This window comes from Magnolia sinica, chromosome 4 (genome assembly GCF_029962835.1).
Source record: "Magnolia sinica isolate HGM2019 chromosome 4, MsV1, whole genome shotgun sequence".
NCBI lineage: Eukaryota > Viridiplantae > Streptophyta > Magnoliopsida > Magnoliales > Magnoliaceae > Magnolia > Magnolia sinica.
The window spans coordinates 100,870,752-100,885,412 of record NC_080576.1 but is presented as its reverse complement, the minus strand read 5'-3'; the positions used below and the strand labels follow the sequence as shown (position 1 = coordinate 100,885,412).

Below are 14,661 nucleotides of genomic sequence, written 5' to 3'. Positions count from 1 at the left end.
AGTAACATGTGAGATCAAATAGCCGAATTAAGATATTTAATAATTTAAAAAAAAAAAAAAACACAAACATCGCTATAATCATCACAAATATCATAAAAATCAAAAGAAAACTATGCATAATCCTAGCCTAAGCTACCATCATTGTAACTCAAGATCATTAAATAAAAAGAAACTAGGATCTAATGGACATAGGAACATCCAATTAGCATAGGATATAGTCTATTTCAAAATAGGAAACTTAATACAACCTAGGGTGAAAATTAGGGTTTTGGTAATTTAGGAGATTTAGGGTTAGGGTTAGGATTTTGGGGATGAAAAAAGGGGTTTTGGTATAATGATGGTGGGAAACCAAAAGGGGCAAGTGGGTTTCACACATGTGGCCGTACGGTCACACGTGTGGCGTGAAATGATGGGTTTAGGTCAGTTAGGGTTTGGATTGTTGATGGGTATGGAAAAGTTAGGTTTTGGAGAAGACGAAGAGTTGGGATGAGAGAATTAAGAATCTGAAGAAAATACCCGGATGTGGAAGAAAATAGACGAGATAGGGATAAATGGAGACTTCGCACCTCCGTTGATGAAGATTAGCCTCACACCAATCTTCGTTCCAAATCGCATGGAAGTATCTTCAAATCACATGGAAATGGGAAAAGAAAGCAATAGCTTCTCTCTTCTTCTTTTTTAATTACAAATTTCAATGGGAGAGATGTCACATCCCCCCCCCCCCCCCCTCTTTTTATAGATCCAAGAAGTTTCAAAAATTACAAAAATCCCTGTCTTATGAACTTTAACAAAAATAACCTTAGTCTAAATAATATGAATTAAAACACTCATAATGTGTCCAAATATAAAATAATCAATAAGTAAATCCTAAAATATGATAAAGTATAAAACTAAAGTGGACGATCAACGATCAATGGCCCAATCATGTGATTCATGTGATCCAATGGCCTGATTGTCGCGTCCCTCCAATCCAACGGTCTAGATCACTCCATAAAGCAGCCCATGTGCATCTTCCCAGTGTGGGGTCTTCTAGATGCTCGCACATGCACATGGGGCCTTCAGCACAATCACAGGTACTCGCCTAGCCACTGGGAAATCGGCGCGGCCCGTCTCCTCCTTTGATAAGTATGTAAGGGTGTGCATGATGTGATGTCCTCATCAGCCTGGGCCTAACACGATGATGCACCTGGTGGTTGGTGTGGATTTCGCATAAACATCTCGGTGGGGCCCACCTTTTAAATACATGATAAAAGGCTGGACACATGGCCGTGGCAGCCTTTTCATTTTCAAAATATTAGTTGTAGGTTGCAGTCGTAGGACATCATGAGAGAGATGTACTAGAGGGAGGGGAGGAAGAGGAAGAATTACAGCATTTTTTTCCATTCTCTTCTTCTTCTTCTTCTTGGAAAAATGAAACTGAGAGAGAGAGAGAGAGAGAGAGAGAGAGAGAGAGAGACGTGGCGGAGGGAGGGGGAGGAGGAGGAGAATGAGATGGAGGAGAAGAATCGCAGAGCTCTCTCTCTCTCTCTCTCTATACACGAAACCTCCCTATCGTATCGTTGATACATCCCAATATATCGCATTGTATCAGTGATATCATCAATACAATACGTATATCATTGATATATCACTGACACCAAAAAGTAAAGTACTTCCTAGGGGTTCATATCGCTGAGGTACGATTTCGATAATATCGGCCAATTAACATTGCATATCAGATGCCCTTAAACAACAATAATTGCCCATCATCAAGATGTACTTTCAATATATTAACTCAAACAGGATTTAATCAACAAGACAAAACTCTAGTACCAACCAATCTCAGGTGTATGGAAAAAAAAAAAGGCTGCATATATATACCTTGGTTGAAAGCCCACCAACCACAAGGCAACATCTGATATCAGTAAATTGTGCAAGTTTCTCAATCATGCTATGAACCCTGTCAAAGATCCTCATCATTTAGTTGCACTGATACAAAGTATTATTAGAAAAGGAAACATTTTGCAAAAATATAAATGATTTACAAGACTACCTAATTAACTCTGTGAAGGAACTCCAAAGAGAAATCAAAAGATGTGACAACATGAGTGGAAATATTGCAGTTTGTGCTAAATCCAACTGGTCTTTTTTTTCTTCTTCTTCTTTTTTTTTTTTGCTTGATTAGAGCAATTTTATTGAAAGCCCAAAGAAGACAACACACCAGTGTGAGGCAATTGTCTGCGGGAATATTACGAAGACATTCTACCCAGTTCCCTCCATATACCTATAGAACAGTACCCCATGTATTCCTTAAGGGCGATTGCCCAAAAGGTAGCACAAGATCTGATTTTTTTCACCACTATAGGAACCAGCTGCTCTCTGTTATCATGTGTAATTCCTTGAAGTTCTCTATGGGAAATCCCACCCCAAGTACGTTTAGCTGCAGGTGATTATGGAAGCTGTTCGTGAGAAGACCTTATTCTCCTTCAATCTTGCTGATACTCATGCCTCTAATCCTCTTTTCGCGGACTTCAACATTCCAGGTTGCAGATTAAATTCTTGATCCCAAAGGCAGAATGACAGCAGACATGAAACCTCTCTCACTTTTGAAGAATGAAATGAAAATACCTTTCCAAACTATTTGTCATTCTTCACTGTGATAATGGATCTATGATATACACTCTATGGAACTACAGGGGTACCACTCTTCAGGTTAAGGGCTGGCCCATGAATTCTACTAAACGGGATCACATTAATGGCCTCCTCATCACACTCGGATGAACAAGGATTGTCAAGAAAATTCTCCCAAAAGTGTTTTTTTTCTACTATTGATTGTAAATGGTTGGACTAGATGTAGGATAAATGCATGTACAAATTCATGCCCTAGATTAGCCATTAAAACCCCATTTTGTATTTTTTATTTTCAGCTTATTTTTTATGAATAGTGACTATCAAGATAAATTCCAAAAAAAAAAAAAATTGTTTTTTTATTTAATATCTTGATTGAAAATGGTTGGAATAGATGTAGGATAAAAGGATGTACAAATTCATAACTTAAATTAGTCATTTATTCCTTTTTTCAACTTTTTTACTTTTGGCTGATTTTCAGATGAATGGTGAATGTCAAGAAAAATCTACATAAAATGTATTTTTGGTTTACAAAATGTAAATAATTAAGTGCCCCATTATTAGTTTTGCATTCATGCTAAAATTTGAAATTTTTTCCATATTTTTTTACAAAAAATAAAAATAAAAAATGTGATCGTTAGAGGGGCGCAACATCTGTTACACCCCCTGTAACGGCCATCATGCGTAATGGTATTGGCACAAATACCCACCGGTACCATTACAGTACACCAAGTTGCTTAGTTCATTATCTTAAGCAATTTTATCCTTACCCCCCTTTAACAGTCAGTTTGCAGACCCCTTTCCATTCTAGAAAATAGTATTTTCAACTTTCCTCCAATCCTTGCAAGAATAACTCCTCCTGCAATCTCTCCGGTTAATTGATTACGGCCATGAGACATTGGAACAATAGCGTAAAGTAGATCGGCATAAACCCACGGCTTTGGGTTCCCATTGCTTTCGTTGTTCCTCTCTTTTTATGGATGTTTGTTCCGCTTTGGTTTGTTCGTGGTTGGAATGACGAGAGAGTCATGTTGTATTGGCTGATGTGGTCTGTTTTCTCTCATTGTCTCTTAATAAATTATGTCACTTTTAAAAGAAAATATGTTTCCCTTTCTAAGCCAATAATTTACACTGAACCCTTTTGTTGATGGCCTTTCTAGGGTCCACACGTGTCATTTGTATGGCCATGTGAACCATTCTTGGTTCTCATATTCTTGGGTTTTATTTCTGGGCCTAAACATGTATTTAGGTTTAGTTTTAGGCCCATGGGCTATTATATTGTAATAACTTTAAGTGAGAGGGGTATGCTTGTCATTTTACATTTGGGTGGAGCCCTAACTTAATATTATATAGAGAAGGGAGCATGAGAGGCTATCGCTATCCACTCTACTTTTCCTCTTTGTTTCTCACATCTCCTCTCGCCCTTTTCTACATGATTTACATCATGGTATCAGAGATTCAGAGTGTGATTAACCGATATCTTGTTTCTCTCCTTCATTCTTCTTGTTTCTTCTCTTCTTTCTTCCTCTTGTGATGAAACTCTAACATGTTTGGGGCTAATCTAAGTTAAATCCACCCCTTGTTGTACCACCACTTCATGGGTTGTGTAGTCATGTTCTATGAAGGCGTGTAAGGTCCTGTGTTATATTCTACCACTGTGATAGGTCAAAGTAGACCATCAATCATCAAGAGTTGGATTTACGGTCTGGTTTGAAGGAAAAGGTCGGATTTGAATATGGAGTTGTGAGTGAAGTTTTTTTCATGGCCACGATTGAAGATCGAGTGCACAAATGAAAGCCATAAAGAAAATAAAAGTTCTAATTGATCGTGTTCATGGATACATATCATCCTAGAAGTTTGTTTGTGGTAAGATTAAGTTGAAAGTTCTTCCCTTTGTGTGTTTAAGTTTCTTATTTTACAAAATATGGATGCCAAGAGTGAGACAAAAAATAATATCATGTCTCTATCTGAGTTGACTCTGCAAATCACAATAATGAAACTTGGAACTTATGACCTATAGTGGGGCCACATCTGTAGAAGTCTTTCTTTCGAGAAAGACAAATTTTAAGTATTTAACCTCTCCCAAACCAACAGAAACTTCAACAGATTATGAAGATTGGGCGACTGAAGATTCTCAGATTAGGGTGTCATTCTAGAATAGTATGGAACTGCATATTAGTGCAACAATTATCTTCTACAAAAGTGCACAAGAAGTCTGCGAAAACTTGAATGAAATGCATTCGTGTGAGAAGAACTTGACCCGTATTTATGAATTACTCCAAAATGAGAGATAAGAGTGTGGGAGAATACTACTCTACCTTGCGAGGCATATGGGAAGAACTAAATGTATATTAGCCTTTGTCGATGGATTATGAGACAATGTGATGGCAAAGAGGAATTTCATGTGGTTAAATTCCTCTTGCACCTTCGCTCTAAGTTTGAGCCTGTAAGAGCTCATAGCCTTGGAGGTAGTGAAATTCCACTCGTCATAGAGGCATTCACCAGAGTTCAACATACAGCAAGTATGAATTTGCAATGTTCATCCTCATCTGATCAATTTACATTTATTTATATGTCTAGGAGACGAGATGGGGGGAGCCAAGGTGGCCATGGTCATAGCAGATGGTGTGGTGGTAAAAATTATGGGGAGGTCGCGTTGGCGACACCGATAATATCGGCGATATTATCGATTTTTCGCTGACAATTTGAACACTGGTCATGGCACAGACTTTAGCGGTGGGCATTGCCCCAGTCGTGATAATCGATAGTGTACACATTGAGACCTCACTAATCATACAATTGACACATGTTGGAATCTTGTTGGAAGACTAGCATGAGAAAATCAGGTTCACCCATCAGATGATGGTTCTGAGGGTTATGTCTCGAAGTCTACCTCACCCATTCTAAGCCAAGTACCTCAGGTGACACAATTAATATGTCAGAAGAAGATTATGCCAAGCTTATAAAAGATCACTCCACTCATTCCTCATCCTCCGCAACAACTTTTGCCCGGTCATGGATTGCTTATTTCACTACTTTTGAGTATGTTCCTTGGGTTATTGATTCTAGTGCGTTTGATCACATGAATGGTAAGCACAAGGTGTTATCTCTGTTAGTCCAATCTTCACCTATTTCTTCCATAACTTTAGTTCCTAGCACTCCAACCCATGTATCTCGGGCGGTACCGTTCATCCTACTCCAACTCTTTCATTATCATCGGTATTGTACATTCCTAAGTTTTGTCTAAGTGAACTAACCAAATCTTTAAATTGTTATGTCAAATTGTATCCCTCCTATTGTGAATTTCAAGATCTAAAGGCAGGGAGGATGGTTGGTGGAGAACATGAAGTAAATGAGCTTTATTGTTGGTAAGTAAACTAACCAAATCTTTAAATTGTTCTATCAAATTGAATCCTACATGTTGTGAATTTCAGGATCTAAAGACAGGGAGGAAGGTTGGAGGACATGAAGTAAATGAGCTTTAGTACCTCGACAATAGAATATATGGGGTTGAACTGCATTGCAGGCTAAAGTCTCTCCTCATCAGTGGCATTCCACGGTTGGTCATTCTTCCTTAACTAGTATAAAGAGTCTCCCTTGTTGTCTTATGTGTCTAGGCTAGAGTGTGAAGCTTGTGAGTTAAGCAAGCATCATAGTGTGTCATTCCTCCCTCATGAGGATAAAGTAAGTAATAAATTGTTCTACTTGATGCATTCTAATGTTTGGTTCTAGTGCATATTTAAAATTTGTCTAATCTTAAATTATATTATCTTTATGAATGATTACTCTAGAATGACATAATTATATTTGATCAAGGATCCTTCTGAGGTGTTCACTTGTTTTAAGGAATTTCATATGCAACTACAAACTTAGTTTAATGTTAACGTGTGTATTCTGAGGTCACACAATGCTAGGGAATATGTATCACATGACTTTAAGTAGGGTTGTCAATGGGTCGAGGTTGGGCTCGGGCCTAAATCTGAAGCCCATTTTTTAAATGGTCAGGGCTTGAGCCAAATACAATAGCCCGTTAGCCCGGCCCACCCATTAGGGTTAGAAGCTTATGAAATATGAATACTCCCCCATTAGCAACTAGCTCTCTCTCTCTCTCTCTCTCTCTCTCTCTCTCTCTCTCTCTCTCTCTCTCTCTCTCTCTCTAAATCTTCTCCTCAAAAACCTATCTCTTTATCTTTAAATCTTCTCCTCAAAAACCCATCTCTCTCTCTTCAAATCCTTTCCTCAGAAACCCATCTCTCTCTCTCTCTCTCTCTCTCTCTCTCTCTCTCTCTCTCTCTCTCTCTCTTCAAATCTTCTCCTCAAAAACCTATCTCTTTATCTTTAAATCTTCTCCTCAAAAACCCATCTCTCTCTCTTCAAATCCTTTCCTCAGAAACCCATCTCTCTCTCTCTCTCTCTCTCTCTCTCTCTCTCTCTCTCTCTCTCTCTCTCTCTCTTCAAATCTTCTCCTCAAAAACCTATCTCTTTATCTTTAAATCTTCTCCTCAAAAACCCATCTCTCTCTCTTCAAATCCTTTCCTCAGAAACCCATCTCTCTCTCTCTCTCTCTCTCTCTCTCTCTCTCTCTCTCTCTCTCTCTTCAAATCTTCTCCTCAAAAACCTATCTCTTTATCTTTAAATCTTCTCCTCAAAAACCCATCTCTCTCTCTCTCTCTCTCTCTCTCTCTCTCTCTCTCTCCCCACAATGGAAAGGGCTTGGGCTCGGTCCTAGCGTAAACATGTCAAGCTAGGCTCGGGCTGGATTTTTTTGGCCAATTACAGGCCCAGGCCCAGGCCGAGTTCAAGCCTATGTAGAATATTGCAGACCTGGCTTGGACAGAGGTTGGCCCAACCTGGCCTGAACTCGACCCGTTGACACCCCTAACTTTAACTCCTTTCTCATATCCTATGGCATCATTCACCAAATTTCGTGTGCTCACACACCACAACAGAATGTAGTAGAGCGTAAAAATCATCATTTGCTTGAGGTAACTAAGGCATTGTTTTTAGATATGAAGGTTTTGAAAAAAAAAAAAAAAACATTGGAGTGATGCAGTTTTAACTGCATGTTGTTTGATAAATCAGATGCCTTCATCAGTCTTAAGTGGAAACTCTCCTTTTTCCGCTATATATCCTCAACATCAAAATTTTCAATTCCTCCTAAGGTATTCGATTGTGTGTGTTGTGTATCAGTTTGACCATGTTTTGACAAATTTGAACCAAAAGTTGTGAAGTGGGTTTTCTTCTGTTATTCTTGTACTCAGCGGGGTTACAAATGTTATAATCTCGTTACTTGTGGATGTTATGTATCAGTTGATGTTGCGTTCTTTGAACATGCTCCATACTTCTCAAAGGAATCACGATCATTACTATTCGAAGAAGGTACTATTGCTCTCCTTATCATGCCAGACATAACTTCATCCATGGAGAAGGGTCTTGTACTTATGCAGTCAGTGTAATTAATCAATTCACGCAGACTCCCCGCACTTCCCATATGGAGCATGTACTTTGCATCCTCAAATATTAAAAGGGAGCATGTGGCTGCGGTATTCTTTACAAACAGAATGGATTGTCTCCAAGTAGAAAGAGTATTCAAGTGCATATTGGGTTGCCTCCCCTTCTAAGAGGTGGCCTACCACAGGTTATAGTACCTTTGTTAGAGGCAATTTAGTTACATGGAAAAGCGAAAAGAAAAGAGTAGTGGCACGGTCAACCACAGAGGCAAAATACAGAGCAATAGCCCATACAAAATTTGAACTCGTTTAGCCGAGAGATTAATGTGCAGGCTCAGTTTCATGGTTGATAACCAAATAAAATTATACTATAATAATCAAGCTGCAACTCACATTGCAAACAATTCAATCTACCATGAATGAACTAAGCACGTTGAAGTAGACGGTCACTTCATCAGAGAGAAGGTTGCTGGTAAAAATATATAGATGCCATTCGTCAAGTCATAAGATCAAGTGGTGAACATGTTTACAAAGTCTTTCAGTGATGCGCATCTAGATTGAGTCTTTGTCAAATTGGGCATCCATGATATATGTGCTCTAGCTTGAGGGAGAGTGTAGCTGGCCTTTTTGGGGTTTGCACGTGTCACCTGCATGGCCGTGTGAACCATTCTTGGTTCTTGTATGCTTGGGCTTTGTTTCTGGGCCTAAACATGTGTTTGGGTTTAATTTTTAGGCCCATGGGCTACTGTATTTTAATAACTTGGCGACTGTGTTTTAATAACTTTAAGTGAGAGGGGTATGCTTGCCATTTTACATCTTTTAGTGGAGCCCTAACTTAATATAATATAGAGATTGGGGTTGGGGGGGTGTGAGAGGCTATTGTTGTCCTCTTTATTTCTCACATCTCTCCTCTTTTTCTCCCTTTTCTACATGATTTACAACACCTTTCAATGACAAGCCCCCAAGGCCTTCTGACAGGTTCACACAATTACACCCCAGCACATTCGCCAACTCTGCTTGTGTTCCATATTGACACTTGAGAAATCACTTTTTGAAAAGTTAATCTTTAGAGTCGAGATAGCCTTGAAGCATCTCAATATGCACTTCGGATTAGCTGCCTGCTGAGAACTTGCACCACAAAGGATCAAAGTATAGTCTGCGATCTACAGGTGAGATATATTGAGGTCCACTGACTCGCTTAAAACCCTCTACTTCCATTCCATCTTTATCCACTCAGTCAAGGATTCAGCCACAACCACCAAAAAATTGGCGATAGCAGATCCCCTGGCCTCAAACCCCGTTTAGCTCCCCAAGAAAAAACCTTTTGGTGAACGGTTGCAAGTACGGTATACATCCTTGTGTGCCTGCTTGCATACCGGACGGGCCAAATGAAATAGGTATCATTTCGTGCATGAGAGAAATCAAAATGAATTGGATAAGAGCATCTTTTGCATGTTTCCGCTTCATTAGGGGATATTTTGGCTGAAACCAAAATGCCTGACTCTTTAGAATTCAAAACCTTTTGGTTAAGAAATCCAAAGAAGTCAGCATTGACCCCTTATTAGGATTCAAAACCTTTTGGATACGAAATCCATAGAAATCAGCATTCGCCCTTAATCAAAACAGCCACCAAATTTTGAACTTGATTCCAGATTTTAAAAAATGTTTCTAAGATATTATGCTAGAAAATACAAAACATAAAGCTGAAAACAAGAATTGGCAGCAGTTTGAACAATAATTAGTTGTAGCATACTGTATGGACAATGTAGTTGATGGACAATCAAAAGAAACTAACAGAAAAGTAAGTTTTCAGATTCTAAATGCCGTGTTCACTGATACTAGAAGCATCTCAAATACAATGCGGTAGCACAACAAAGGTATAGTGCATGTAGATAAGAAAGTAAAGCATAAGGAGGGTAGAAAAAATAAAAACAAAACTTACTGTACAGCCAATTCCCTGGTTGGTGTAAGAACTAGCACCCTGATTGCATGTATACGCTTTGGACGGAACAGTAACCTCTCCAGCACAGGTAATGTGAAGGCAGCTGTCTGTATGATGGAAAACCCCAAAATTTAAGACTAAGTAATATTTCCACCCAAACAAGCAACACCACTCAATAAAAGTATGGTGCTGTGCATGTACCTTTCCAGAACCAGTTATCGCACTGCCACAGATATCACGTCCAGTTAATGCTAAGGGAATGCATGCTGCCTGCAGGAAACAAAGATATAATCCATGATTAGAAGGTAAGAAAATATCCAGAAGGCTAACTCCCTATAAAGAGTATACATGTTTAAATGCACCCCTCCACACATCACCACTGTGCAAACCTGGCATGTACGTGGAACCTCTAAGACCTGCATCAGGTGGGCCCCACTGTGCACATGATCAGGCCCGAAAGTGGGCCACACATCTAAAAAAATGAAGGTTTAAAAGAAATTACCGACAGACCTCATTCGACATATGCTTGTGGTCTGTCTAATGAGCAATGTTTTAAATATCAACGATATCGGCCGATATATCCCACAATATATCTTGTATCCCACCTGTGCGATATGAAACGCACAAGTACTGGGATATATCCCACTTGTTCGATCCGGTGAGCACTTTCGATTTTCAATCCTTTTTTTCTATAAATCATATTAAATAAATGTCAAATTGTTACAAATCTATTATTTTTCATGTTTTGCATGAAAAATCATGGATTGGAAGCTTCGATTTCAAGATTTGGAGGAGATGGGCCGAGTTGTGGAAAATCAAAAAAAAAAAAAAAAATCAAAATTTCCTTATTTCTTGTAAATCGGTTGCAATCTGTGTCCAAACATGTATGCAACCTAATCTAATGATTCTTCTTTCGCTTTTGAATGTATTGCTTGTATTTCCACAAGTCTTTTTACATTTATAAATTATATGAATAGAGTTTGAATATACTTGCATCAATTCAGTTAGACGGCGCATAGATTAGGACCCCATACAAAGAAAACCTATTATGTACACTTGTTTTTTTTTGTAATGTTTTGATTTTTAAGTGTTTATTGATGTCTTTTTTACCAATCACTGAAGTTTCATTGAAAAATTCTACCAATTTCCCAATGTTTCCCCATGTTTCCCACAACAATGACACATATTATGTGATATAACCGACATATCCCATGCGAAAACCAATACATATCCATATCCCAAGGGTACGATACATAACGTGATACTAATATTTCAAACACTGCTAATGAGTGAACCACTATAACTCTGGATCCATGTCACCTACAGAGTGGGTCTTGCAGATGCATAGCTTAAACGTCCCACAAACATGCCAAGTGAAGAGGTATGTGTGGAGAGAGAAGTGTGGGTTTAAGCAAGCTCAGTGTTTATAAATAGCTTTGTTATTGGAAGAGTATTATGCATCAACCTGGATCCCATGGTTCAAAAGCAAAACAAGTCAAAAAAGAAATACTTCTTACATGAGAATAAAGAAAGTAACGCATAATTGTGGAATGGCAATCACGAGGGGGAAAAAAAAAACATTTATATTTCCCACCACGTATAGATGGAAAATGAAAGCAAATCCTGAACACAACTCTATTTTACAAATTTCAATTGGATACATTCAAATAATGTAATTGCAAAATAACCTCTGACATCCACACAGATGGAAACACCAAGCAAGTTTCTGAACTCGATCCTATTTTGCAAAGTTTACTTTGATGCGCCCAAATTCAAGTAGTTAAACAACCCAAGTACCAAACACGGTCAAAGACCAAGTTAGAAAATTAGTTGAAGGAGCGATCCAGAATCCACCATGGAGTGCAAGAACTGCATAAGCATGAAATAGATTGTGTTTCATCATTTACAACTACTTTTATTTCTCTCTCTTAGATTAATAACATATTCAGGTCCTTTGACCTTCTTTGCAAGTTGTCAACTATAAGCACCATTTTTCTCCCTACAAGCCATACAAATACCGCAACCTGGGGGGTAATTCCAAGTAAAGGATGTGAAACCACGATTCTCTGCCATCGTAACTCCCCTCAACAGCTTATAGAATGATCAAACTGAGAAATGACCCGACCTTTCTCTATTCTACTCCATCATGTCCCTTTTCCTCGAAGATGGGGAACAACAATGAAGACGATCCAGAAGCTTTATAAAATTGGTCGCTTCCTCATCCAATAAATTCCTACGACAAAGTGGGGACCAAACCATGACTTCACCACAAATAGAGAAGCATCAAGCCACAAGAATATATTTTTTGGGGGGAAATACGAGCAAGCTTTGGGAATTCCAACTAAAGCGGATTCTCACCTAATCACCCCCCAACACAAACACAAAAGTGGCTTCTTTCTTCCGATTTCAATAGGTGGAACTTGTGAGTTTCATTGAAACCTTGCCACAAAAAGTCCCGTCTTAAACTATCCAACCTATACAAACGAACTTGGGACAATTGAAATGTCAATCGGCAAGTTACATAATGATGCGTTTTATAACGTCAATCTCCTACCCAAGCACAGATGTCGGCTCTTCCATCTTGATAGTTTCCACTCGACTCTTTCAATCACCTTGTCACAGAGATGTTTCGTTGATTTGTCGATGCAAAAAAGGAAGACCAAGATACTATGAAGGAAATGATTCACACCACACCCAAACACCTCTACCAATCTTCCCACCTCTTCCTAGGATAATCGGTTTGGGGGAAATTGGGGAAATTCAAATTTTCTCCAATTTGTTTCCCAAATCGGTTGCAATCTGAGTATCCAACATGAAATCAAACATGTTTGTCACTTGATCTACAGATTATTGGTGGTTTGGAGGATTTTTGGGAAAGAATAATTTTATAATTAAAATATTTTTTTTTCAACAAATTCACTTCGGTCAATGATGAATTGACCCCCATTTGAGAGTGTTTATGAGTATTTGATGAAAACATCATCAAATACACTCTAATTTAGGGATTTGAGGAAAATACATTGAATTGGGGGAAATTGGGAAATTTTCAAAATTTACCCAAATCAGTTGCAATCTAAGTAGACAAATATGAAATCAAACATGTTGGTTACTTGACCTACAAATTATTGGTGGTTTGGGGATTTTTCGGAAAAAAAATAGTTATTAAAAAAATTAGAAAATCTATTTCAATCAGCGGTGACTTGGCCCCCATTTTAGTCTTTAGGAGTGTTTGATGAAAACATCATCAAATACGCTCTAATTTGGGGATTTGGGAAATTTTGGCCAAATTTCCACCCAATTAAATTCGAATTAAACTATGAAAAGTTGAAACTGAACATGTTGGAGGTTGATCTACAAATTTATGGTGGTTTGGGGATTTATTGGAAAAGTAATTAATTTATTAATTAAAAAATAATAAAAATGATTTTTTTCCACAAAAAAATAAAAAAATCCAACGTGATTGGGGGTTAATTATCCTTCAAAAAATTTGCAGTTAATTACACTTAATATTTATAGATGTAGTACATTGAATATGTTAACATGATCTTTTGCTTAATGTTGTTTTGTACATAAAAAATGTCAGAAGAAAAAGGGAGACAACTTGATATTGGATGGCGGCACGAAACCCCTCTTCCCGATAATCGATTCAAGTCCCAATGCAATTATTGTGGCCATCTATAGAAGAGTAGAAGTGTGATCCGATTGAAGGAACACTTAGCGAGAGGGCATCGAAATGTTGTCAATTGCCTAAAAGCTCCAAGGGAGGTGAGAGAGCACGACTAAAGAATAGAAACGAACTTGTTGTGCGTGAGAGGAAGATTAGTGAGGAGTTAAAGTGGTCAGAGTGGTTAGCGCAAGCCTTGAGGATGTAGTGGAGGGGACGAGGAGGATGATCCTGAGTATAAATGCGTTGTTGAGGAGTCATTACAAAATGTGTGAGATAAAGATCAAGAGAGGCAGTGAGAACTGAATATGCCTACTTTTGAGGGATCTGCATGAGAGGCTAATGGAGGAAGTAAAGTGAGGGGTAGTTAATGCAAGGGCATTTTCACACTGGGCTCGAGTGAGGTGGCCTGTGGGATGTAGGGGCACACTTGAGGTGGGCGACCCGTGTGAGGCGAGTGGCTCATGTGAAGCGGGTGGCTCATGTGAAGCAGAACCCATGTGAAGCGGGGCCCACGAGGGGGGTTCAGTCGAGGTCCTAACCCATGGGATGTGGGGCTTGGTGATGTAGGACAGCCTAATCCAACCTTAAATGAGCATGGTATTTGAAAGGGACAGATTCATGCAATCTTTAAAAAATGAATAAAATATCAGCCTACCTTATACATTATAAACACAAGAAAGAAATAAGGTTAATATAGCATTGATTATGGTCATCCATCACAAACACGAAGTATTGAATCTTAAAATCTGAATTTAGTTGGATCCAAAGAAAGATAGAACTTTTGTCTTGAAATAGGTCCGTCTAACGATCCAAGTGGATTTTCTAATCCAGAAAAATAGGAATTTCCTGGATTGGAAAATCTGGAAAATTCAGAAAAGAATTGGTGGTTCTTCAAATTTAGATTTGGGTGGTGGATTTTATGTGGGGATGAAAATCTTTTGAAATCTAAGGATTTAGATAAAAAGAAATAAGATCAGCTTCTAGATCTAAAGATT

General features: G+C 38.5%; 1 protein-coding gene across 1 annotated transcript in view; it reads right to left on the bottom strand.

Moving 5' to 3' along the window:
• LOC131243522 (DEAD-box ATP-dependent RNA helicase 28) overlaps nucleotides 1-14,661 on the bottom strand; it is a 76,501-nt gene that overhangs the window by 45,170 nt on the left and 16,670 nt on the right. Inside the window, exons 3-5 of the mRNA XM_058242928.1 lie at nucleotides 10,201-10,269; nucleotides 10,000-10,106; nucleotides 1,861-1,939 (exon numbers count right to left, since the gene is read on the bottom strand). Of these exons, the coding sequence (XP_058098911.1) occupies nucleotides 1,861-1,939; nucleotides 10,000-10,106; nucleotides 10,201-10,269 (255 nt within the window). The remainder of the gene's footprint in view (nucleotides 1-1,860; nucleotides 1,940-9,999; nucleotides 10,107-10,200; nucleotides 10,270-14,661) is intronic.